Raw genomic sequence first — 25,777 nt, 5'->3', positions numbered from 1 at the left:
TGTATAGCACAGGGAATTCTACTCAGTACTCTGTAATGACCTAAATGGGAAAAGAATCTAAAAAAGAGTGGAGATATATATATATGTGTGTGTGTATGTGTGTGTGTGTAACTGATTCGCTTTGCTGTACAGCAGAAACTAACACAACATTGTAAATCAACTATACTCCAATAAAAATTAAATTTAAACAAGTTAAGAATACATATCATGGAATACTACTTAGCCATTAAAATGCTGAGGTGGACCTCTATGGTTCTGACATGGAAATATGTCCACAATATATTTTTTATTGAGGGATAGTTGTTTAGAATATTATATAAGTTTCAGGTGTACCACATAGTGATTCACAATTTTTAAAGGTTATACTCCATTTATAGTTATCATAAAATATTGGCTGTATTCCCTGTGCTGTACAATTTATCCCTGTAGCTTATTTATTCGATACATAGTAGTTTGTACCTCTTAATCTCCTACCCCTACCTTGCCCCTCTCCCCTTCCCTCATCCTACTGGTAACCACTAGTTTGTTCTCTTTATCTGAGTCTGTTTCTTTTTTGTTATATTCACTAGTTTGTTGTATTTTTTTAGATTCCACATAGAGGTAATAACATAAAATTTTGTCTGTGTCTGACATTTCACTAAGCATAATACCCTCCACGTTCATCCACACTGTTGCAAATGGCAAAATTTCACTCTTTTTTATGGCTGAGTAGTATTCCATTGTATATATATATATATATATATATATATATATATATATATATATATATATATATATTACATTGTATGTACCACATCTTCTTTATCTGTTCATCTGTTCATGGACACTTAGGTTGTTTCCATGTCTTGGCTATTGTAAATAGTGCTGCTATGAACATTGGGGTGCATGTATTTTTTCGAATTAGTGTTTTCATTTTCTTTGGCTATATACCCAGGAGTGGAATTGCTGGATCATTGTACTTCTGTTTTCAGGGGTTTTTTAAAGTTATTTATTTATTTAGGCTGTGCTGGGCCTTTGCTGCGGCATGCGGGCTCAGTAGTTGTGGCATGCGGGCTTAGTTGCGGTCTGTGGGATCTCAGTTCCCCGACCAGGGATCAAACCCAGACCTCCTGCATTGGGAGAATGGAGTCTTAACCACTGGACGACCAGGGAAGTCTCTATTTTCAGTTTTTTGAGGAACTTCCATACTGCTTTCCCACAATATGTTTTTTACTTGAAGAAAAAGTAAAGTACAGAAGAGCACATTTTTTTTATCCCATTTGTGTTTTTAAAAACATGTTTGTATATGTATAGACGGTATCTATAAGGTATACAAGAAACTGTTGTAGTAGGTAGCTCTGGAGTTGAAAGGGGAGTAGGAGGGAGGGGAAGAGAAGGGAGGCTGATTTTTTTACTTAATAACCTTCTGTACTATTTGACATTTTCACAATGAGCATGTGTTAACTGTATAATAAATTATTTTAACTAAGATTTTTTAAAATATATTAAGGTTTCCTGTAAGATGTCACTTAGAAAAAGAGCTCTACCACAAAAATTTTGAAGAACCTTTATGCCACCCAACCCTACTGTACAAATTGCCAGGTGAAATTGTGAAAGCCTTTGCAAGTGAGGAGGAAAAGTACTGTATAGAGTAGTGGGCTAGTGTAATCTTCCAGGCTATCTGACTCTATAGTAGTCTCCACCTGCCATTGTCTTTGAGTCTGTAAATTGTAGAAAAATGAAAATAATACAAATGAGTCTTGTCCATAGCAGTACATGCATTTTGTCGGGTGAAGGTACAATTGATTTCCCCCCACTGTGGAAGAAGTCAATTTTGGATCAATTAACAAATTCATTTCATTATTCTTCATTGCCAGTATGCGTATCTGGTCTATTTTTTTAACTTTCATTTTATTTTATTTATTTATTGGCTGCGTTGGGTCTTGGTTGTTGTGCACAGGATTTCTCTAGTTGTGGCAACCGTGGGCTCAGTAGTTGCAGCACGCGGGCTCTAGGGCGCAGGCTCAGTAGTTGTGGCACATGGCCTTAGTTGCTCCGTGGCACATGGGATCTTGCCAGACCAGGGCTCGAACCCGTGTCCGCTGCATTGGCAGGCGGATTCTCAACCACTACGCCACTAGGGAAGTCCTGTGTATGTGGTCGTTCTATTGTCCTTTGAACTGATGTTTAACACATCACTGGTTCCCTCATTAATTAAATAAAATCTGACGCGTGTTCATTTTATATTTTTATGAGTTACGATTTTTCCGTTTAAACAATGATCTTTTAAGAAAGTGGAGACAGTGAGGACCAGTTGACGAAGGTTAGGTGTTCTCAAATTTGTCTATTTTACCTACATCATCAAGTAACAAGGATTTAAATCCTTCCCAATTTGACTTGAATACTTACTCCGTATAGAATATCGTTAATTTATAAGATGCTTTCTCACAAATATGTATACACACAGTCACACACGCACAAACACCCTGCTGACATGTACAAACTCCCACACAGATGCAGGACCCCTCCCCTCCCCGCCACGCGCGCGCGCACCACTGGAACACGGGTTCTCTTCTACAAAGCGGCTGAAGGGCTGGGGGTGGAGCGTGGTCCCTTCCCGCAGACCCTCGATTGTGCCACGCAGGGAGAAGAGGTGGCCCCCTCACTTATAACCGTGGGCCAGAGGCGGCGTGTTGCTCGGGTGCTGCGACAGGGGCTCGAGTCCGGGGAGGCAGGCCCAGCCCCATCCTCAGAGACAGCGCAACCTGGGAAGTGGGCCGCCCCCTGGAGAACCAGCCACCGCCCCAGGCGCCACACCCCGGAGTCCTGGGGAGTCCAGTAAGGCTGCCCGGAGCCGGTGGCCTCCGCACTGAGGTTTGAAAACCCTGAAGCCGAAACTTCAAGCCCAGGAGCACGGCGGCTGCTGGACTGAGCAGGGGATGAAAAAAGCCGAGGCTCCAAGCGCGGACCGGTTGAGCTGATGGCGTTTTTGTTGCGCGGAAAAAGAAATCCCACGAGAAGAAGACCCGGCGCTTGGCCTGGCCCCTGAGCCGGGAGCGGCTCGGCTCAAGACTCCCCTCCCCGTGTCCCGCGCGGTCCCCGCCCCACGAGTCTGACGCTCTTGCCGTGGGCTCTCGGCGCCCCCTGCGGGCTCCGAATGGCTCTCCCTCCTGGCGCGGGCCAGCCGGGGGAGGCGTCGGCCGGAGCCTGAGGGGCGCCCCCAGGATGCCGGCCAGGTTGTCGGGTCCTCGGTCCCCTCGAGGAGCCGGGGGCGCTCCTGCAGGCGGGGCTTGGTTCTGATGCATCCCCGAAGGTGCCGCATCCACACATCTCCATCACCGAGGGAATTCCATCCCCATTCCGCAGATGAGGAAGCCGAGGTTCCAAGTCGGAGCCTGATGCATCCAGGGCACCAGGTGGAGTCTGTGGGACCCCAAGGCCCATCCTCACTCGCGTTCGTCTTTCTCCGCCTAGGGACAACTTCCTTTGCCCTAGAAAGCCTAGCGTGGCCACAGACTCGATGGTTTGAGGTGCACTCTACGTTCCCTCTCTGTAGGGTTTCTTGGAGCCGGAGAGGTCGCCTGGAGCATCCTTCATGGAACGGGCTGGCAAGGCTGCGGTGTGGACAGCAGTGCATGTGGAGTGGGGTTATTCCTATCTACTACAGAAGGGACGTGGAGTAACTTTACTGGAGGCAAATCTGAGAACATCATCGGTTGTGCCCTTGGACATAGGTGTGACTCTATCCTTAAGAGACGTTGAAGAAACTCAGCAGATTTTGCTGTGAGAATGTTCATCCCTCGTTGTTTGTAATAGCAAAAACTTGTGAGAAGTCTAACTCTCTACCAGTAGGTTGAATAACTACTCGTCTATGCAGCCATGAAAAATCATATTGGATAAAAAATTTTGGTGATATATCAAAATGTTCATTATATTGTTAAGAAAAAATCATTACAAAACAACATATACAATAATAAAATTCCACTTTTGTGAAGATGGACGTATCCGTGTGCACTCATTAAATTAAAAAGTCTGCAAAGATATACAGCAAAAAATTAACATTGATCAGTGGGATTAAGGGTGAATTTTAAAGTACTTATACCTTTCTCGGGGCTTCCCCGGTGGCGCAGTGGTTGACAATCTGCCTGCCAATGCAGGGGACACGGGTTCGAGCCCTGGTCTGGGAAGATCCCACATGCCGCGGAGCGACTAGGCCCGTGAGCCACAATTGCTGAGCCTGCACGTCTGGAGCCTGTGCTCCGCAACAGGAGAGGCCGCGATAGTGAGAGGCCTGCGCACCGCAATGAAGAGTGGCCCCTGCTTGCTGCAACTAGAGAAAGCCCTCGCACAGAAACGAAGACCCAACACAGCCATAAATAAATAAACAAATAATTTTTTTAAAAAAGTACTTATCCTTTCTGTATTTTCTAAATGATATATACTGAATATGTATTGTTTTATGATTTATTTTTTTAAGCAGAAAAAGCCCAGTACTCACTTACCCCAAGAAGAGCAGCCTAAAGAGTTGCATCAAGGAAGTAAGAAAGCGGATTACTGGGGCATTTCCTTCCCCCATCCCAGGACAGCCACAGGAATTGTGGTCACCAAGAGCTGCTCCTTCTGAAGAATGTGACAGTGATGATACATTTTCCAAAGTGTTGATTATAACACAGTTTGCAACATGACTCAATTGGTGGATCACGCATTTGGCCACAAATCAGGAGCTCTGGAAGAAAAATCGCTACTGGATACCCACTCAAGTTGAAATGGATAAAGTAACTGACCAATGTGCCAGATTCCAGAAAGTTGACAAACATGCAGTAAGTAATGCGGTTCCTTTCATATACTAGCTCCATGCAAATTGACTGGAGCACATAGAGCAACATCTGAAATCCATTGAAGAAGGAGGGGGTTTATCTGCACCAACCTGGGCTTGCAGCTCTAGGCTGTTCATGGTGAGCATGTGAAGCCATCCTGTTGATGGATTCAGTTGTGATTGGGAACGGTGGTGACAAAGTAGGCTGTCAGAAAGGAGCAAGTCGTCCATATTCTCCCAGGCAAGGAGACAACACTGAAAACTACTTTAGGCTTTTTCCTTTTGAAACTTGGCAAAGCGGAATTTGCTGAAAAGTAAGCAGTGCAGTCTGTTTTTAATTTCATTTCTCAAGAAAGCCAGCTAACTTTCATCATGACTTACTAAGCTTGTATCTTTTTTGGAAGTTAACTTTTTCGTAAACCTTAACTAAAGATATGTAGAATTTTTATGTGTGAAAATAAAATCTAATTGTTAGCATATTTTTCCAGTGAAGTAGTAGCCACTTTTTGTTTTGAAAGTTATTCTTTATTGTGCTAAACAGTACATAGTGCCAAAAACTAAGAAAAACATGTATGATAGTTTTAACATCAGGAATGACTTGTTTAAAGGAATCTGTTTGCAATAAATTGTAATTAACTGTAATGACCCTCTAAAGAAAGATTTAGATGACCCTTTAAAGAAAGATTTAGAAATAAATTGCTAGAAGTATTAATTCATTAACAACTAAAAAAAGGAAAACATAAACATGAATGAGGATGGCGGGAAATGAATTGCCTGCTCTTTCTGGGAGGTAGGGAAGTAACATCCACACTGGAACCTGCAGGCCCTGCCACTGCTGCTGAGGCCAGGGACCCCAAGAGCTGACCACTTGGGATGTTTGCTGCCCCTGGGCTGAGCACTATGGTCTAAGTCTGTGGTATAAAGAAGGGCTACTGCCGTAGAAGGAGATAGATGCAACCGGCTTCATTCTCAGAAGAATTTTTTTCTTTCTGTCTCAGAATTTTTTTAAAAGAGAGTGTAGCATGTCTTTAGAAATCAGAGATTCAAATCTCAGCACCCAATGTCCCCACCACCACTATCACTAACTGTGTGCTTTTGGGCAAGTTGCTTAATCTTTCCCAGTTTCTCATCCGTGACATGGAAAGAACAATATTCATATTGTGCAGTAGCTGGAAGATTTGTTATTATTATTCAACAAGTATTTATTGAATGCCAGGCACTATTCTAGTCACTGACTAGGACAGACAAGCTCCCTGTTTTCATAGAATTCATATTCTAATTGGATGAGATCACAATAAACAAATGAGAAAATCAGATATGAATAAGTTCTAGACAGAAAGTAAAGGAGGGAGAGGTGATAGAGCCCTACAGGCTCATGCTATTATATTGGTTGGTCAGGGAAACTCTGTGTGAGCAGATTGTATTTGAGCAGAGATATGAATGGCGGGCATGCAGAGATCCAGGGGAGAAACTGGATAAAGGGTCCAGAGGACTTCTCTGTACTATTTTTGCAGCTTCCCGTGAATCTACAACTATTTCAAAGTAAAAAGGTTTTTAAAACGCAATTAGCTATTGCTACACACTACAGCCTAGATGATCTCAAAACAATTATGCTGAGTGAAAAAAGCCAGATCAAAAAGAGCACATACTGTATGATTTTATTTATATAAACATCTGGAAAGTGGAAACTGATCCATAGCAACAGAAAGTATTTCATCAATTGCCTGGGTACAGAGTAGGAAGCAAGGATGTCTGGACAGGAAATGGTGGGAGAGAGGGATTACAAAGAGACATGAGGAAGCTTTTGGGGTAATGGATATGCTTATTATCTCGATTGTAGTGATGGTTTCAGGGTGTGTATATAGGGTAAACTTATTAAATTGTATACTCTATTGTGAAGTTTACTGTATGTTAATTTGATCTTAATAAAGGTACTAAAAAATATTACGTACCTAGAAATAAATCATGCTAAAGATGTGCAAAGCTTCTACACATAAAAGTCTAATATGTTATTGCAAGACATTTAGGTAGATCTAAATAAATAAATGGATGTATTGTAGTCTTAGATGGTACAACTCAACATTGAAAAGATGTCAGTCCTCCCCAAACTGAAACTGATGAAAATCCTAACTGGATTTTTTTTTTTTTTTTTGACAAGTCAATTTGAAAATGTATACAGGAATGAAAAAAGGCCAAGGACAGCCAAGACACTCTTGGAAAATAAGGTAAAACATTTACATTATCACATCAGAATAGTGAGGTGCTGGTATGAGGACAGACCAATGGAACAGAATAAAGAGCCCCAAAACAGATCCACACATATGTAGACAATTGATATTGGACAGAGGTGGGAAAGCAGAGTCATTGAGAAATGACCGATAAAAGGCACTGCGTCAATTGCGTATCTATAAAAATTCCTCCCACAGTACACAAAAATCAATTTCAAAGTGGATTAAACACATAAACATGAAACATAAAACCATACAGCTCTGAAAAGGTAGTATAGGAGAATATCTTCGTGACCCCAAGTAGGGAAATATGTTTTTAAACAAGTAACAAAAAGTACCAATGATAAAGGAAAAGGCAGCAATAAAAAGGAAGAAACTATTAACTACATTAGAATTGAGAACTTTATTCACTAAAGATAGTATAAAGAGAATGAAAAGACAAGCAACGTGGGTGGAAGACAAGATATTCGCAACTAACTAACATAAAAACCCTGTCAAAACCACAGTGAGACACAGATAAAAACCTTGTCAAAACCACAGTGAGACACCATTCTTTGCTGCTAACATCCTATAGAATGGCAAAATTTTAAGAATCTGTTGGTGTGTACATGGAGCAACAGAAACCCTCATATGCTGCCAGCGGGAGGGTAAACTGATGTACCACTTGGAAAGATGTCTGATATTATCTAGTAAAGTTGAGGAGAACAAGCCGCTATCATATGACTCAGAAATTTCACGCTTAGTTTATACCCTAAAGGAACTTCTATACCTGTGTATCAGTAGTGTGTGCAGAGCAATATTATATATAATAGTAAAGCACTGGGAAAACTCCAAATGTTCTATACACAGTAAAGTGGATAAATAAATTGTAGTATTTTTCATTCAATGGAATATTGTTTAGGTGCTGAGCAGCTAAAAATTAGAAAAGGTCACTGTACAGTGATCTATGAAGAGATGCCTGTCCTCCTTATAGTGAGAGAGTGGCAGCCCAGGAGGCCTGAGAAGAAAATTAAATATAGTTCTCAGGAAGCAATCATAGCAATGGCAGGGAGTGTTTTGGCATGTGTCAACATGTAGCAGACATGTGCTAGGCTCTTTTAAGATAACTCTAGCTCCCACAACCATTCAGTGAAGTAGGAATTATTCTGCAGGTAAAGAAACTGAGGGACAGAAAACGTTAACTGACTTGCCTGAGGTCACACAGATAGTGGATGGCAGAAGTGGAGTTTTAAAACCAGGCATCAAATCCCACATTCTCTCCATTTAAGTAGAAAGTGGTGATTGCCTGGCAACAACCATTCACCAGCTCTCCTTTCTTCCAGAACCCTGATTTTGTCATGATGTACCCCCTCCTCTGTGCTGTCACCCTAGGGATGGCAGAGCCAAAGACAGAACAAGCCTGGGCCCCTGACGACTGGAGAGCAGTGACATCCTGCCAGACCAGTTGAACGTTTTTGCTTCCTTTCATTTATTTTTTCCTTTATTTTAGTTTAGAAAACAACTCTTAGGCTAAGTGGTTCGAGAACCGTTAAAGTTCTTGAATGAAGAAGGAAAGGCAGTTGGAAGGCACACTTTCCATTGCCTTCCAAACGTACATAGCAAGTGTTACAGAACCCAAATCCGAACTATAACATATGCTGCATGGCCTCCAACAGGGCTGGTCGACACAGCCTGCAGAGGAACGTCAAGCAGAAGGGCCTGTACGTGCAAAAGGGCTGCAATAGGCAGTGTGATAGCAGCATTCCAGGGAGCCTGAGCCATTCCACGAGAGCACTGTGGGACCAGCCTGTGCTTCCCCACCACCTGCCCCCACCACCCCCTGACTCATTTGCCCTGTGAAGCTCTTGGGTCCCTGCCACACAGAAGCTCAAACAGCTCTGCACCTTCCACTTTCCCCTGCTCAGCACTCCCTCTCAGTCCAAGCAGTTCGTCCCAAAGTGGAAATCCAGAGCCACCACACTGTTACATCCCCACAAACTAAGAAGGTCCCTGCTCCCAACCTGTGTAGGAAGTTCTGTCACTGTCAAGGAGCTGTCATGCCCTCCTCACTGCTTTGCTGCTAACATTCTTGTCACCCAGCTCCTGTGCCTTCAATGGCCCTGCCTCTCCCCATTCAGCAGCCCATCCTCTGCACTCTGCTAGTGCCCTCCTGATGGCAGGTCAGGGAGGAGGATGTCGAATTGCCCAGAGCTGTGGCTGCAGACACAAAGCCTTCTCTTTTCAGATCCTGGGATCCTTTATTCCTTCTTTTTTGTATCCTGGGAGTTTTCTATAACCTTCAAAGCTGTGCTCTGACACTGGCCTTTGGGTGTAGCCTGTGGTGTCCCTGGCATCAGCAAAGGCCTTGACACAGAGCAGACTTCAGCGAGCAGCTTGGATAAAACCCCAGAGGCTTGGCGGTACGGGAAGAGTGGGTTAGCCCAGGTTTCATGAGGATGTTTGGTCCTACTTTAGTTTCTGTTCCAAATGTGGGAACAAACATGCTCCTTAAAACACTTGAGATCACATGGGTTGTGTTGACTGGCATTTATGTCAAAGCCAAAGCCTTAAGCTAATTTGGGACTGACAGGACTCTGCTAATCCCTTATATAAATATGGGATCTGCTCCTTGACCTTCCAGGTCAGGATCTTGGGTGGGACACCTGTAGCCTTCGTTTGCCTCTGAATTTTCTGGAATAAAGTTGCTTTTTTCTCTCATTTCAAGGTCCTGCGAGAGAGAACCAATAACAAAGACCATGTCTGGAAGCAATTTGGGTTGGGGGAGGGGTGACTTGAGGCTTGTCGAGTCCTTTTCTCTTTGTTCAGACTAGGCAGGGGAGCCACAGCTGCCCACTCAGGGCTGTTTTGTATAATTGCCCCAGAAATCTAACTTCTAGAAAAACAATTGGCTTGCGGAGCATTCCAAACTCATTAAATAGATAGATGATCAGAATCTGAAATGACTATTGTTCACTAAGGAAATCTTTCAAGAGGGACCATACTACCGAGAGAGCTGAATGCCAGCCCCTGAGCCTCTAGTGAGGAGTAGAAGGAATCAAGGCCCCTATGATTGTGTATGAGACCAGAAGCCACATCAGGCTCCAGCATGACTGGCAACTGTCACTCATGTTCTTCAGTTCCCACAGCTCCTGCCTTTAATTGTCTGTTGAAATTGAAGTTGGTGCTGGGCCCATTATCCAGCCTCACCACCACCCACAATGCAAACAGATGCTGAGTGAACAACAAACAGGAGCCCCAGAGTACCCCCATAATGACCAGATGGGGCACGCTTGCTGCTGTCACCCACAGAGTACCAGCAGCCTATTTAGACTTTTACATGAGAAATGAACTTCCATTTTGTTCAAGCTGCTGTTGTTTGTTACCAACCTGGGTTCTTGGACTCTTTAATCGATAGAAATTAATAAGAGGCCAGATGAGAAATTCAGGCAAGGCTTTATTGGGACACATGATGCAGCACAAGGGAGTGAAAACAAGTAACAGGTGCTCTTTCTGGCTCCCCGAGGTTGGGGGGCAGGGGGGCAAGCTGGTCCCTTAAGTGGAGTGAGGGTAGGGGTGGATTGGTGGGCCGGGCTGGAGGGGTGGCTTAGGTGGTGTGCCCACCCACTTGCTGGTGCTGTGTGCAGGGGGCATGCGCAGTACTCTGCTTTTGCTTCCAGCACCCCAGAAGTGGTGGTTGGCAAGGGAGCAGGAGGGTGGGAGAGGGTTGGAGTGGGAGTTTGGGATTAGCAGATGCAAACTGGTATATACAGAATGGATAAACAGCAAGATCCTACTGTATAGCACAGGGAACTATATTCAATATCCTGAGATAAGCCATAATGGAAAAGAATATGAAAAAGAATGTATATATATGTATAAATGAGTCACTTTGCTGTACAGCAGTAATTAACACAACATTGTAATTCAACTATGCTTCAATAAAAATAAATTTTAAAAATAGATTCAAAGAAACAAAGAAGCGGCAGTTGGGTTTTGGCCTTTTTGTATCTTGTTCATAATTCGCTGTGACTGCCCATGCCTGCAGTTATTTTTAGTGCCTCATAGTTTCTTTGTACTCTTGCTCCAGGAGGAGAGGAGGAGATGCTTGTCCAGGTGCAAGCACTGCAGTAAAGGGTCCCAGGTCCCAGGTTCCAGCCTGCCTCTGTTTTGCCTCTGTGGGTAAACCCCAAATTCTAGTATTGTATATTTGATAGTTGCTAATAGAGTAGATCTTAAAAGTCCTCATCACAAGAAAAAAAATAGTAACTATATAGGTGATGAATGTTCACTAAATTTATTGTGGTAATCCCCATTTTATTGCACAAAATGTATATGTATAGAAAATCATTATGTTGTACACCTTAAACTTATACAATGTTATATGTCAATTATATCTCAATAAAACTGGAGGGGGGAAAAGTTCTGGCAAGGCTAGAATGAAGCAGCAGAATTCAGTACAAAGTGCTGGCAGTTCAGCAGGTGTCCTGGGAGCCAGAAGGGAAGGCCCCAAGTGGCTTTCTCTCCACATCACTTGGCGTGGAGCACTTCCCTGCTCCTCTAAGCCTGTCTGCTCCATGGTCTTCCCACAATTCAGCTTCCTCTGCTCCCCCAAATCTTCACCTTGGAAATATATTTAATTGGCCCTATCTGACCTTCAACCTTGTGTGATCTTGCAGGTCCACAACCAAAACCAACTAGCTACAGACTCTTGGTTCAAATTCTCAGTAGAGAGAAATGGTCTCTGGCCAGCCAGTGAATTCACTGCTTTTGAGATAAGTACTGCTTCAGTCACTTCTGGGGTGGTAGGAAAACCTGCTCACTGGGGGTCATCTGGGGGAGCAGTTTCTCTGGGAACTAAATGACACGTCTCCCTGAGGAGAGAGAAGGGATAGGCAACTCTAGTGAAGACAGCTTCACACAGATCTCACTGGCTCCTTGGCTTCTTTCTTTTCTGTGGTAGCCCAAATCTCTTCCTGTGTGAACATCTCCTTTGAAAGCGATGCTATGGTCGGGTGGGCTGGGTGGGGTGAGCCGGAGAGGATAGATGACCAGGATAGGGAAGTGCTGGTGATATGGGGCTGGGGGAAATGAAGCCTAATGCCCAAGATCAAAGCTAGAGAAATAAGATCCACTGCCAAGTCCAAAGGTCAGGGGCAGTGTGGAAAATCAGACACAGAGCCAAAGTCAGGAGCCTGCAGATCTGGAAAAATGGAAACTGGCCAGGAACAAGACCAGACCTGGCATGATGGCTGCTGAGAATGAGTGGGCAGCAAGTCTAGCTTCACTGGCTCTCAACCTAGGCTCACACACAGAAGAGTCACAATGAAGACAGGGCCTGCTGGGTTTAAGTCATATTACCAAGGGAGAAGAGGAGAAACGAGGGTTTCTTAACCCAGGTCCAAAACCCCCCTATGTGGTACACAAGAATGTGTGCATTTGTGCATTTTCTGAGATTGTTAAAGGGAAGAGCGCCCCCAAAAGGGTTATTTTAAGGTTTGAATCTGATCATCCAGCAAGGACGATCACTGCGGGCTCTCCCAGTCTCGGCAAATGCCCCGAGCAGCTGCGGGTCTCGGCCACGCTCCAAAGGGATAGAATTCCTCTTGCCACGGGTGCCCCAAGGGCTCACAGCAGCGCTGCTGCCATCTGATTCCTCGGGGGAGCGCCTAGCCCCGGGCGTGAAAGAGGATGAGCTTAGTTAACAATGGAGGATGGGGGGCTTCCCTGGTGGCGCAGTGGTTGAGAATCTGCCTGCCAATGCAGGAGACACGGGTCGGGTTCGAGCCCCGGTCTGGGAAGATCCCACATGCCTCGGAGCAACTAGGCCCGTGAGCCACAACTACTGAGCCTGCGCGTCTGGAGCCTGTGCCCCGCAACAAGAGAGGCCGCGATAGTGAAAGGCCCCGCGCACCGCGATGAAGAGTGGCCCTTGCTTGCCGCAACTAGAGAAAGCCCTCGCACGAAACGAAGACCCAACACAGCCAAAAATTAATTAATTAATTAATTAAAAATCCTTCCCTCTACTTTAAAAAAAAAAAAAAAAGTGGAGGATGGACAGACGGGCAGAGGGACAGATTAAAACAGGGGGAGTGTGATTTGTGCCCCTCTGAGGAACTGCAGGCCCAGCTCAAATGGGGAAACCGACTGGATCAAAGATTGACATGAGGTTTGCCCGCTTCTTCAAAATCCGTCCGGTTCATCCTACTGGGAAAACAAACGTATCCGTGCCGCTCTATTTCGGGGTACGGATGGAGTTCCCGGAAGGGGTACAGCGCCTGGACAGGCCCTACGGACTTTGATCCAACCTCCCTCAGGGCCTCCGAACCGCGAGCGCCCCCAAGAGCCAGGACTTGGACAAAGCAAGAGGGCTCTCCGCCCCTCTCCCACGTCCATCGCCCCGCCCCTCCGGGGGACCGCGGCGCGCCGGCGTGACGTGACGCGCGTGTTGACGTCGGCACGAGCTAAGCCCGGAAGAGGCGCGGACCGCGAAAGGAGCTGTGCTCAGCGGCTCGCACACCTCTGTGTGTATGGCGCTGTGGCGCGGCTCCGCGTACGCCGGCGTCCTGGCGCTAGCGGTGGGCTGCGTCTTCCTGCTGGAGCCGCAGCTGCCGGGGTCGGCGCTGCGCTCGCTGTGGAGCTCGCTGCAGCTGGGGCCTGCGCCCGCGCCCGCACCCCCAGGACCCGGCTCCCCTGAAGGCCGGTTGTCTGCTGCCTGGGACGCGCTCATCGTGCGGCCTGCCCGGCGTTGGCGCCGCGTGGCTGTGGGGTGAGTGCCTGCGGAGCCTGCCTCTCTGGACCTCTCCAGGAGGTGCGGGCGCTCCGGGCCTCCGAGGGCCGCCTTGGCGGAGGTCAGCCGGCTTGGGAGCTGGGAGGTAGAGCCGGCGCGGAAACGGGTTCCCAGAGGTCCCCGGGAGGCCCTTCGGCACTGGTGTCCACGCTGCCTCCTTGTCGAGAAGCGTCGGACGTCTGGGACGAGCCCCGTTCGTCACTGCTGCAGGGACTCACCAGACTGCTTTTTCCTGTCGGCTGGCCCCTGCGCCCTTCTCGTCTCGGTAGGACCAGCCCCCTTCTCTCATCTCCATAGAACCAGCCGAATAGCCTCTTGCAAATCCCGCTCAGCCTGACTCCTTATAATTCGAGCCTCCTCCATTCCAAGCCCTCCTTCTCTGGCAGCTGCTCTTTGGTAGTCAACAATGGTTGGTCTTAGCACTTTGGCGGCACCCTCTTGCTTCTGAACTACTTGAAGGTGTGGTCGCTGCCATTAGTTACCGAGTTTATTTCTTCACGCCTTGTTTCTGCTTCCTTAAATGCCGTAGTCTGGAGACCACCATTCTACTGAAACTTCTCTCTCAAAGCTCACCGGAACCGTGTTGATTTTCACATTCAACTGCTTCTTTTAACCTTCTCTGTCGACTGTTTGCAGCCTTCCACGCGTTAAGCACACCCTTCTCCTTGAAACTCTTTTCTTCCCCTGATTTCAGTGACACTGCATATTTAGGGTTCTCCCAAATCACAGAGCCTCCTTTCTTTGTATTCCCCTCCCGCGTGTTAAGTAATTATTCCCTTTACACGAATTTTAGTTCTTGTCTCAGTTCGACTTTAATATCTTGCCCTCACCACAAAAACAGGCCTTCTACTGCCCTACTAGTTCCTGTGAGTATTGGGACCAGAAAGGTTAAGGTAAAGCAGAGTTATCCTGAAGATTCAATTAAATAATCCATGTTATTTAGCATAGTGTCTGCTTTAACGAGCAGACACCTAACGTTAGCTACTATTTTTTTATATCAGCATATTTATCGTTTCTTCAGATGTATCCTCTTTTACCTCTTCTTTCAAGTTCAGGGCCTTTCACCTGCATCCTTTTCAGCTTCTTAATTGTCCTCCCTGGTTTTGTGAGCATTCATTCAACAAATATTTGTCAGCTGCATGGTATGTGTCAGGTCTGTGCTAGGTTCTGAGGATACAGGGATGAATGAGGCAAGGTCCCAGCCTCGTTTGTTGGAAACAAATATATTCGTTATTGTGTTAGTCTGCTCGGGCTACCGTAACAGGATACCACAGACTGGGTAGCTTAAACAACAGACATTTATTTTCTCACAGTGCTAGAGGCTGATAGCCCAAGAGCGAGTCCTCTCTTAAGGATTTGCAGATGGCTGCCTTCTCGCTGTGTACTCATTAGACCTTTGCTCCATTCATGAGCACTTCTGGTGTCTCTTCCTCTTTTTAAACAGACACTAGTCCTGTTGGATAATGGCCTCATTTAACCTCAGTTACCTCCTTAAATAGTTCCTACCTCCAAATACAGTCCGATCTGTGGTTAGGGCTTCAATATGAATGGGGGGCGGGGGGCGGTGAGGTGACACAATGCTGTTTGTAATGATTACGAAAAGTGCTTTGCTGAACTAGTGGTGGAAACAAGGTAGCCTTGTGTCTCAGAGAAGAATTACTGATTCTTCCCAGGATGAGGTTTCAGGAAAAGCTCCATCTGAGAAGGTGACAATCCATTTACTATTGCTACATCACAAATCACCCCAAAACTTAGTAGCTTAAAACAATGGTCATTTTATTCTCATGATTCTGAGGTTTGATTGGGTTCGGCTAGGCAATTCTCATTTGGGGTTTTGTGCAGTTTCAGGCAGATGATGGCTGAGACTGGGATCATCTCAAGGGTTGATTGTTGTTGTCGGCTACAACCTCAGCTGTGGTTTCACCTGAACACCTACAGGTGGTTTCTCTATTTAGCTGTTTAGCTTTTTCACAGCAGGGTGACTGGGTTAGGGGAGGGAATTCCCTAAGAGGACCAGGCAGAAGCATTAATGCCTTTTGTGACCTAATCTTAGAAGCACATAGTGTTGCTTCTATCATAGTCTCAGGTCCAAATGGTTTTAAGGGGAGGGGACATAGAACACACCTGGATGGGGGGAATGTGAGCGGCACATTGTAAAAAGAACATGTGGGATGGGACATCTTGTGGCCATCTTGGAAAACATATTCTGTTACAGTGACTTGCAAGGGCCAGGCCCTGGAGAAGAAATGGAATTTCTCCACAAAAAGATGGGAGAATAAGCCCACCTAGGCAGAGAGGACCAAATGTGAAAAGGTATTTGGCTTGTTTGTGAACAGCAAGTTGGCCCTGTATTTAGGGCAAGGACCTTATGGTAGAGGGATGTCAAGCGATGATGCTGAAAGGAGCCTTTTGTATCAGGGTAGGTGATGGGAAAGCCATAAAGGTTTATAAGCAGGTAAATGATGCTAAGTTCTTTGCAGAGACTAACCAGTGGAATGTGAAATTTGAGCTGTGGTTGTAACCTATTTGACTGCTTCACGCTATTTTTGTGGGTAACAGACATACATTGTTACCAGCATTTCTCATTACCCAGATTTTCAGCCTAAAGATGGGAATGTATAAGGAGTAGGTGGGTGCAGTACTGGTACCAGAATCTCATTTGGCAGGTGTGTGTGTGTTGTAGTTTGATCTTTCAGGAGAATACACACACACACACACACACACACACACACATATTCACTCTCTTTCACATACTCAGTCAAAACACACAATTTGATATGACTCATAAAAAGGAAAGTCTTGAGACTCTGACGCTAGTTAAGAGTCCATAGAGCTTTTTCTTGTTTGGCAATGGCTTTCAACAGGTGAGATTTGAGAAGAGTTTGGGTGTTGTACAGTAAATAGAGACATCAAAAATGACAGGATCTTAATACTGGGGATCTTACAACAACCTTATGCAGGCAGATACAGAGATTGTCATCCAGCTTTCACAGGGAGTAAACTGGGGCTTGGAAATACTGATTTGCCCAGGATCACACAACTGTCGAATGCCTGAGGTGCAGCCTAAACCCATTCCTGGCTCCACATTCGTGCCACGTTGTTGCCACGAAGAGATTAAGAAAAAGGAACAAGTTTGTGGTGGAAGGTAACCATTTTGATTTCAGAGGAGGGGAAATGTACATTCCTGTGGAATTTTAGAGGAAGCTGGGCCCTCAGCTGCTGACAGCCAGAGGCTGTAGTTGAGGAGCAGGGTTGCAGACCTTGGGAGACTCCAGCACTTAGGCTGAGGCCAGAGACTGGACAACATCACCCAGGAAGAGAAAGAAGGGAAAGTAAATGGCAGGGGTGGGATTCGGGGAGGCACTGCCATCCATGTAAGGGGCAGGTGGGAAGGGACCAGGGAAATAAATGATAGGAGAGGTTTCAAGAAGATGGTCAATGGCGAGCCCACTGCCACATCTTTCTAAAGCATGTGCTCCCTCCCCTGCTTCAGAATCAGGCCCTGGTCCTAAGGTTCATTGGGTGAATGATGAACCCCTCATCCTAGCATTCATTCTCCCTTACCTGGCTTCACCCTGACCTTTGAAACCTGTCTAGCTCTTCTACCCTGTTGAAACTCTCCTAACTGGATCAGCATTCCTATTGTGTCCAGACACAAGGTTAATCCCTTTGTCTGCGTCTTTGCTTGTGTATGCTCCCTGTGGGTTTCAGTATCAGATAAATCTGGGTTTGAATTTAGGCTTCTCCAGTTATGGCCTTTGGAATGTTAGTTGGCCCCCAGCCTCACTTTTCTCAGCTGCAAGCAGTGATGACTACTTCCCTATCTTAGAACGTTTTGCGGATTGGCGTGGTCTGTCTGAAAATGCCTGCCTTCTTTCTCTGTCCAGAGCACCATCCAGGGTGTGGCCCAGGGACCACTGTTCCTGCGTCTTGAATTTCTCTTCTCTACGGTTCTGTATCTTACAGCGATTATGATTAACTCTCATAATATCTCAGGTAGAGTGTGAAAGCTAGAAGGAACCTTAGGAAACGATTTACAGACAGTAAAACAGAAGAGAGGTGATAAGGACCACCATCCTTGTCTTTAAGGAATTTACGATCCAGAAGAAACTGTCCCTCATTCCCACCCCACCCCCAAGTCTCTGATACTATGCCTGGCAGCCCTGGCTCCCAGCATCCTCTCTGCTAGCACAGCCACTTGTTCAGGCATTCAGCATCTGTTGCCTCACTTTATCTTCCAGTTGTTTCATCTGTGTCTGTGTTTTCTCAAAACTCACATTGTAATCTTTTATACATTTCTTATTGAGCTGTGAAATTCTGCCTAAGTGTCAAATGAGCATAATTTTGTCTTCTGGTTTTTTTACCTCCCCCCCCCCCCCCACCGCCCTTTAATTTTCCCCGAGAAGAAAGTACCTTAGGTAACGTGCTTGTTTACATTTTAGTATGCTGTTGAAGTGCAGAGAAAGATTCTTGTTCTGGTTGAAGTATTATAAAATATAACTAGAAAGCACACCTAAACGTACTCTGTTTACTATCTGGCGCATAGTAGTGTTCAATGATTTTTTTACTTTAAAAAGCTACCAAGTAAATTTTTTCCTCTCTAAGATTCTTTCCTTTAGTATTCATGACATGATTAGGTGGGGGATAGAAAATGTTCCTATGATAGTTACATTATTTTAACTCAAAATTTGTTCAGTTGGGTTTTGTCTTGTGCTGCAAAATGTGCTGAACATTGTTCCTTTCAGTTTTGTTTTCCTGTAAGTGCAGTTTCCTCCATTCTCACCTTTAAAGAATCAAACTCTATTTAAAGTCTCAGCACAACTAGATACGGAGGTGATGTGTTTATTGAAGTTGATTTTGAAGTCATTATTTCCAAATATGGGTATATCGCTCAGTATCTGAACTTTTGCTGTCCAGACTCAGGACCCAAATCCATTTGGATACATTTTCTAGGTAGGGCTGCTTGGTGGGAATGGGTGTCTCACGCTGTCCAAACTCTCACTGTCTGAACGTTGGGAGCCTATTGGAGTCTGAGAGCCAGGGATGCCTGTATTCCTGTTAAGATTCTACCCTTCAGACATCTAACGTTGCATGCAGTAGAAATAAAGGACACTTCGTGTGAGGTGGGGTTGAGACCAGTTTACAAGGTGTGTTGATTCATTATTATGTAAGGCTGTGAAAGGATTATGTTTTAAATGTATCATTAAGAACCTGCCACATGCATGTCAATGTGTTTTATGTGCTGAAAAGTATACTCACTTTTAGATTATGCTTTTCCAGTTGAACAGAGTAATTATATGTGTGTTTGACTTTAAAGGAATAAAAATTTGAGTATTTAAATGCTGTGCGGTAGGCAAAAACCTTTTCAAAAACATGGGATTCATAGGGGAAGAATTAATAAAAGAATCTTTATGATGAGTATGCAATCAGTTTTGCGTCGTGAGGACGGATGTGTTTCTTCCTTGCCCTTGTAAACCTTCCTTGAGTGATGTAAATAATATCTAGCCCACATGAGAACCTTTTAAAAATTGTTATTAGGTTCTAAGAGTAATGTATGCTTGTAAAAATTAGAAGCATATCTGATGAAAAAGAAAATTCCTCTCCCTTACCACCATCTCGTTCCTCATCTTAGAGTTGGCCACCATGAATGATTTGATCAACAGATTTTTAAAGGAGACTGGAAGGGAAACACTGTAGTTATATATTACACTAAAATCCAATCCATCAGGCCTTCTTTACTGATGAGTTTACCTTCTGGTTTCAAAGCTACTCGGAATTAACCTGGAAGCACAGCCTTGTCACCAGAAGCTGTTTCAGTTGGTCATCCAGCCCCACTGGCAGGGATGGCAGAGGCAGGAATAAAGGTGCCTGTGGTGGGGCAGGAAGACCTCATTTAGCTACCCAAAGTGTTTGGAACTTCTCTTTTAAGGGATGACTTTTAGCAAAGAAACACTGAAAATGTAAGCCAGAACTTTTCCATGCACACATAGGAGGGGCCATGCCAGACAGCCTTATATGTACTTTATAATTTCTGTAGCACCAACCAAGTGATGTCGCACTGGCTTCTTATCAGCCTTTAAAGTTCATGGATGGGTCCAGTGAACGCCTGCCAAGTAATGATTTGTTACAGGCTGCAGGTGCACTTCAGTCTTTAAGGCACCACTCAGCTCTAAGAATTTCAACTGGGAGTATTTAGACATTTAGGTATTTAGTGTATTTTACCACCATCCTAATATATCTTCCGGGGGAAGGTGGATTTTGACCAAAACTTTTATTTTGCTTACTCTACAGCAAGCAGTGTTCCTAAGCATTTATTAACTTAATCTTCACAACAGCTCTATGAGTTAAATACTCATATTACACCATTTTATAGATGAGGAAACTGAGACAAAGAGAAATTAAAAGTGACTTGCCCACATCACACAGCCAAGGTGAATCCAGACAGTTTGGTTCTGCCACCATTTTCTCAAAAATGCTAAATTTGTGTTATCATGATACTTTGTTCTGAAATGCTGAGCGCCTGTCTTCTCTCTTTGTAACTAGTGTAAAAGTTTGCCAAACTGTTGCCAAGAGTCCCGTGTTCTGATCCTAAGACATACATCCAGATAAAGTAATCCTTCTTCTGCCATATGCTATTTACTTTCCAATTCAGGTTTCAAATCCACTTCATCTGTTTTTTTGTTTGAATACAGGCCTCTGAAACATTTCCCTGTTGTTAAATGCAAAGTAGTTGCCCCAGTGCTTCTGTTTCTTTCACACTGTCTCTTTCTTCCTTCCTTCCAGAGTCAATGCATGTGTGGATGTAGTGCTGTCAGGGGTGAAGCTCTTGCAGGCACTTGGCCTGAATCCTGGGAATGGGAAAGATCACACTGAGCTGCGTTCGAGGAATGATCTAGAAGAGGCCTTCGTTCACTTCATGGGGAAGGGAGCAGCTGCTGAACGCTTCTTCAGTGATAAGGAAACTTTCCATAACATCGCCCAGATTGCATCAGAGTTCCCAGGAGCCCAGGTCTGTTTGCCAGTGGTAAATTAAGTTAGGGTGGGGAAAGACACCTTGTTTGTGTGGTTTCTAAAAGCAACCAAGCAACTTTTTTCTCCAGTTTGCCCTAAGAGGGTAATTGTTAGGAATCCAGTTCTACAATGTTTTTCTCTTTTTTGAAAACTGTATCTGACCTTCCTTTAACTCTGCTGTTTCTAGTCAGTTCAATTCAGCCAGCGTTTATGAAGCCAGCGTTATGAAATTTTGGTTCTGGGTTATCCATTAAATTGCTCTTTTTTCGTGTTATTCAGGTTTAAGGTAGGAAAGATATCTACTCCAAACTTGTTTGGGTATCGCTTGGCTGATAACTTGCAGTAATCTTAATATGGCTGAGTTCTTCCTAAGCAAAACAAGGCCAAACCCACAGAGAAAGAGTTCTAGCCTTTGCCTGGGAACGAGGGAGCTGGGTCCTTACCTCTGCTCTGCTGGTCCAGAGCAAGTTTTCTCATCCTCAGCACTGTTGACGTTTAGGGCTAGAGAATTCTCCCTTGTGGGGTTTGTCCTGCACATTGTAAGGTGTTTAGCAGCATCTCTGGCCTCCACCCAGTAGATGACAGTCTCACTCCTCCTCTTCCCCAGTTGTGACAGTTAAAAATGTCTCCTGACATGGTCAAATGTTTCCAGGGTCAGGGAGAGGAGGGATGCAAAATCACCCTGGTTGAGAACCACTGGCCTAGTTCGGTGGCTCTCCGACCTGAGTGTGCATCAGAATCACTTGGAGGGATATTGAAACACAGATTCCTGGGCCGCACTTCCAGAGTTCTGATTCAGTGTCTGTGGGGTGGACCCAAGAATTTACCCTTCCAGCTAGTTTCCTAGTTATGTTGATGCTGTGGTTCTGAACACCTTGTTCTGAGAGCCATTGTTCTACAGGGTAGAGCCTCTCAGAGATAGAACTTAGAGCTCCCCAAGCCCACCTGGTGATCATAAACAAAGCCCTGGGGCCTGCATGGTCCAGACACTTCCTGCACCTGCTGCTACACCTGCCCTCACACCTCTTACCGGCAAGTTTTGGTTGGTTGTTTGTTTAAGCATCTCTCCACCCCACCGCGTCTCACGCCCAAATTTTCTTACCTAAAATCTTCCTTTGGCCCATCACCCCAGTCTGGGTGTACTTCTCACAGGGGGAGCTCTTAATGCCATTTTTGATTTGTACCTTTCGTAGACCATTCTTTATGACCACTTATTTTGATAACTATTAAGATTTTAAAGTTTTTTTTCCCTTTGAAGCCACCCATTTGAACATTGGAAATGGGCATGGGCATTAATTACCCAGCTGAGTTTCTAAAGAAAACAGCAAGCTATTAAAACTTCAGTTACAATCATTTTGACAGCTGAGTTTGGTAGTGAGAGTCTGATCTTTTTTTTTTTTTTTTTTTTCCCTTTCTGTCTGCACAGCGCAGCTTGGGAGATCTCAGTGTTCCCCAACTGAATCTTCACCACTAGACCACCAGGGAACTCCCGAGATTCTTATCTTTTATGAAAGAATATTGATAGTTCTAAAAAGATGGCAAGTCTACTGCTTAAAAGTCTTTGAGATTGTAGTATTTAAACCACCAATTTGCTTTCTATTCTACTTTCTTCTGCCTTTTGTTTCATAATGCAAACATTTTTTTCTACAGAAATTTTATCTAGCTTTTACATCATCTAAATTATTTCTTAACGTTGTAAAACCTAAAATGTGTTATTTATCTTCCACTAGTGTGACACTTCATTCGGTGCCTTGTCAAACTCCCTTAAACTATCAGGCAGATTGACTGATAAACAGCAGTTAATAATAACTATTATATGAAAACTCCAAAATCCACTTCATGGAATCTTAATGTTTCACCCAAGATTTTTAGTAAATTCTTCTAGCCACCATAGTAAATAAAAAATTAAGGTTAACATGTTAAAAGGCCAAATTTCAGCCTGTATATCACAGAAAGTTTCAAATTTATCTATAGTAAGCCATTACTGTCCCACCTGAATCCAGTGATCGGTCAACACAAACCTTGGTTGGGCTGAAAGTGATGTCTAGCATGCAGAGTTGAGTTACTTATTCTGTGCCTCTGCATGGGACTGGGGACTAGGAAGGTGAGGTGGTAGCATTCCTCCCAGGCAAGGCTGTTGATGAGGTTTCTCAACTTTCATAATAGAGCATCCGCTGTATCTCCTACTTGTCAGGTTTCCAAAACACATGAATCCGTCCTCAGCACAATGGAATACTAGCCTTGAATTATCTGCTCTCCTGCTCTAGGTCCTCAGCTGAGAGGTGTGGTGTTTAGGAGAAAACATTGTCCTCTATTAGAGTCTGTTACCTTTAGAATTTACTCCCAGGAAAGCTCTTATGTTTCCTGATGCATCAGTGTGTTTCTTCCTTTCTCAAAATCTAGCAACAAACATTTACTGAGCACTTATTGTAAGAAGACAGTCCTTGCCCTGAAAGAGCTAGACATGTCCCCAGATGACATTAGCCCAAGCAGACAAGGGCTGTAATGGATGTTTGTTCTGAGTATAGGAGTGGCGAGTAGCAAGGGATCTGTAATCCTGTCTGGAAGGGGGGTTGTGGAGGCAGAGGTGGCCATGGGAAAAGGGAGACAAGGCATTGCAGAAGAGGTGATGCTGCAGGTGATACTTGAAAAGTGATCAGGGACTTACCAGTGAATGAGAATGGGGAGGCATCCTAGTCAAAGAAAGCAACATGTGCCAAAGGCACAGAGACAGGGAGGAAGGCAGACTTGGAGAGCTGCAGGCATGGTACGGAAGGGAGGGCGGGAGATGCAAGTAGAAAGGAAAGCAGGGGACAGATAAAGAAAGGCCTGTGTGTCTCACTTAAGAGTTGGATTTTAAAACTGATTCGGAAAGACACATGCACCCCAATGTTCATAGCAGCATTATTTACAATGGCCAAGATAAGGAAGCAACCTTAGTGTCCATCAGTAGATGAACAGATGAAGATATAGTGTGTGTGTGAGTGTGAGAGAGATGGAATATTACTCAGCCATAAAAAAGAATGCAGTTTTGGTATTTGCAGAAACATGAATGGACTTGGAGGGTATTATGCTAAATGAAATAAAGTCAGACAGAGAAAGACAAATACTGTATGATATCACTTATATGTGGAATCAAAAAATACAACAAACTAGTGAATATAACAAAAAAAACAGACTCACAGATAAAGACAACAAACTAGTGGTTACCAGTGGGGAGAGGGAAATGGGGAAGGGGCAGTAAAGGGGTAAGGGATTAATAGGTACAAACTATTAGGTATAAAATAAGCTGCAAGGATATATTGTACAACATGGGGAATATAGAAAATATTTTATAATCACTGTAAATGGGGTATAACTTCCAAAAATTGTGAACCACTATATTGTACACTTGTAATTTAAATAATATTATATATCAACATGATTAAAAAAATTGAGTTGGATTTTAGTTCACTGTAGTATTTATTGATTGATTTTCAGGAGGAGACTGTCATAGTCATATACTCATTTTAGAAGGGTTGCAGTGCTGAAGATAAGCTCTATCCATGCTTGTCATATTTCCTTTTGTTTCCTTATCTGTTCCAGTTGCCTGGAAGCTCAAGGCCAAATTTGATCTACAGTTAAGGCAATTATACTAATTTCCAAGCGTAGCAATTTGTTTTTTCCACCTTTCCTTATAACTCATTGTCTATTAACCTATGGGGTTAATGTTTTTATTAACCTCATCTGTGTGTACTTACAAAGTCACCACGAATTTTTTTTGGAAAAAAATGGACTGTAAATTAATTCAATAAATCAAAACATTATTAAGCTTGGGTAACATAGTTATGCTAAAATACTGTCTAATAACCTTGAACTGTCTTATAGCACTACGTAGGAGGAAATGCAGCTTTAATTGGACAGAAATTTGCAGCCAACGCAGATTTAAAGGTAAGTCAAATTCCCAGATTAAAACCTGTGTCCTTCACTAGTGTTTAAGTAATTTTAGGAGTAAGAATGAGTCTCTGTCTGTTCCTTGATTCAACTTGTGCCAGACCCTGGGGCTCTTGTTAGGAATATACTAGTGGAAGGAGAGGAGTGGTAGCTAATGCTTTCTGAGTGCTTACTGTGTGCCTGACGTTGTTTCTAGTGTTTGATGTGGATTACCTCATTTAATCCCTGCAACAACCTGTAAGGCTAGTTGGTACTCGTGCTGGTACTGCTATTGTCTTGCTTTCCACATGAAGCTTGAGGCATAGGGAAGTTCATAGCTAATAAGAAATAGAACAGGGACTTCCCTGGTGGCGCAGTGGTTAAGAATCCGCCTGCCAATGCAGGGGACATGGGTTCAATCCCTGGTCTGGGAAGATCCCACATGCCACGGAGCAACTAAGCCCGTGCGCCACAACTACTGAGCCCGCACGCCACAACTAGTGAAGCCCACACGCCTAGAGCCTGTGCTCCGCAACAACAGAAGCCACCACGATGAGAAGCCCGCACACCGCAACGAAGAGCAGCCCCCGCTCGCCACAACTAGAGAGAGCCCGCGCGCAGCAACAAAGACCCAATGCAGCCAAAAATAAATTAATTAATTAGTATTTAAAAAAAGAAAGAAAGAAAAGAAATAGAACAGTTCTAACCTAGGACCCCAGAGTCCATGTTCTTGAGTACCTTATCATGTAATGGTTAAGAGCACGTGGGCTCTGGAGTCAGTGCCTGAGGCTGGGAATTGTACAGTGATGAGAGAAGACTTAATTGGCTGTTCTGTGAGCCTGGATCCAGAGTGTTGAAAAATGAAGGCCACTAGATGGGGGTCAGTAGGGACATGTCTTCAAGTCTTAAGCCATTTGGTTTAAGTAGAATTAAAAATTACTGCTATGTTCAAAATAACATCTGAGTAAGAAGTTCTTTTGCTACAAGTGGAATAGGTCTGAGGGGGAAAGACAGCAAGGAGGTTATTGCTGCTGTCTTGCTGTAAAATGATTGAGGTTTGGATAG

The 25,777-nt window shown here is 44.3% G+C and overlaps 1 protein-coding gene across 3 annotated transcripts in view; it reads left to right on the top strand.

The window, feature by feature from the left end:
• The first annotated feature begins 13,465 nt into the window (after positions 1-13,465).
• Positions 13,466-25,777, top strand: part of ADPGK (ADP dependent glucokinase) — a 28,067-nt gene continuing 15,755 nt past the window's right edge. For 2 of the 3 annotated variants that reach the window (XM_068555092.1, XM_068555084.1), the window contains exons 1-3: positions 13,466-13,768; positions 20,573-20,798; positions 24,668-24,730. In XM_068555092.1, coding sequence (XP_068411193.1) covers positions 13,530-13,768; positions 20,573-20,798; positions 24,668-24,730 — 528 coding nt within the window. In that variant the 5' untranslated portion in view covers positions 13,466-13,529. Of the gene's footprint in view, positions 13,769-13,953; positions 14,055-20,572; positions 20,799-24,667; positions 24,731-25,777 lie in introns of those variants that run through there. The other variant, XM_068555101.1, reaches the window with a different exon arrangement.

This window comes from Eschrichtius robustus, chromosome 1 (assembly GCF_028021215.1).
Source record: "Eschrichtius robustus isolate mEscRob2 chromosome 1, mEscRob2.pri, whole genome shotgun sequence".
NCBI lineage: Eukaryota > Metazoa > Chordata > Mammalia > Artiodactyla > Eschrichtiidae > Eschrichtius > Eschrichtius robustus.
This window is presented reverse-complemented; position numbering and strand designations above follow the sequence as displayed.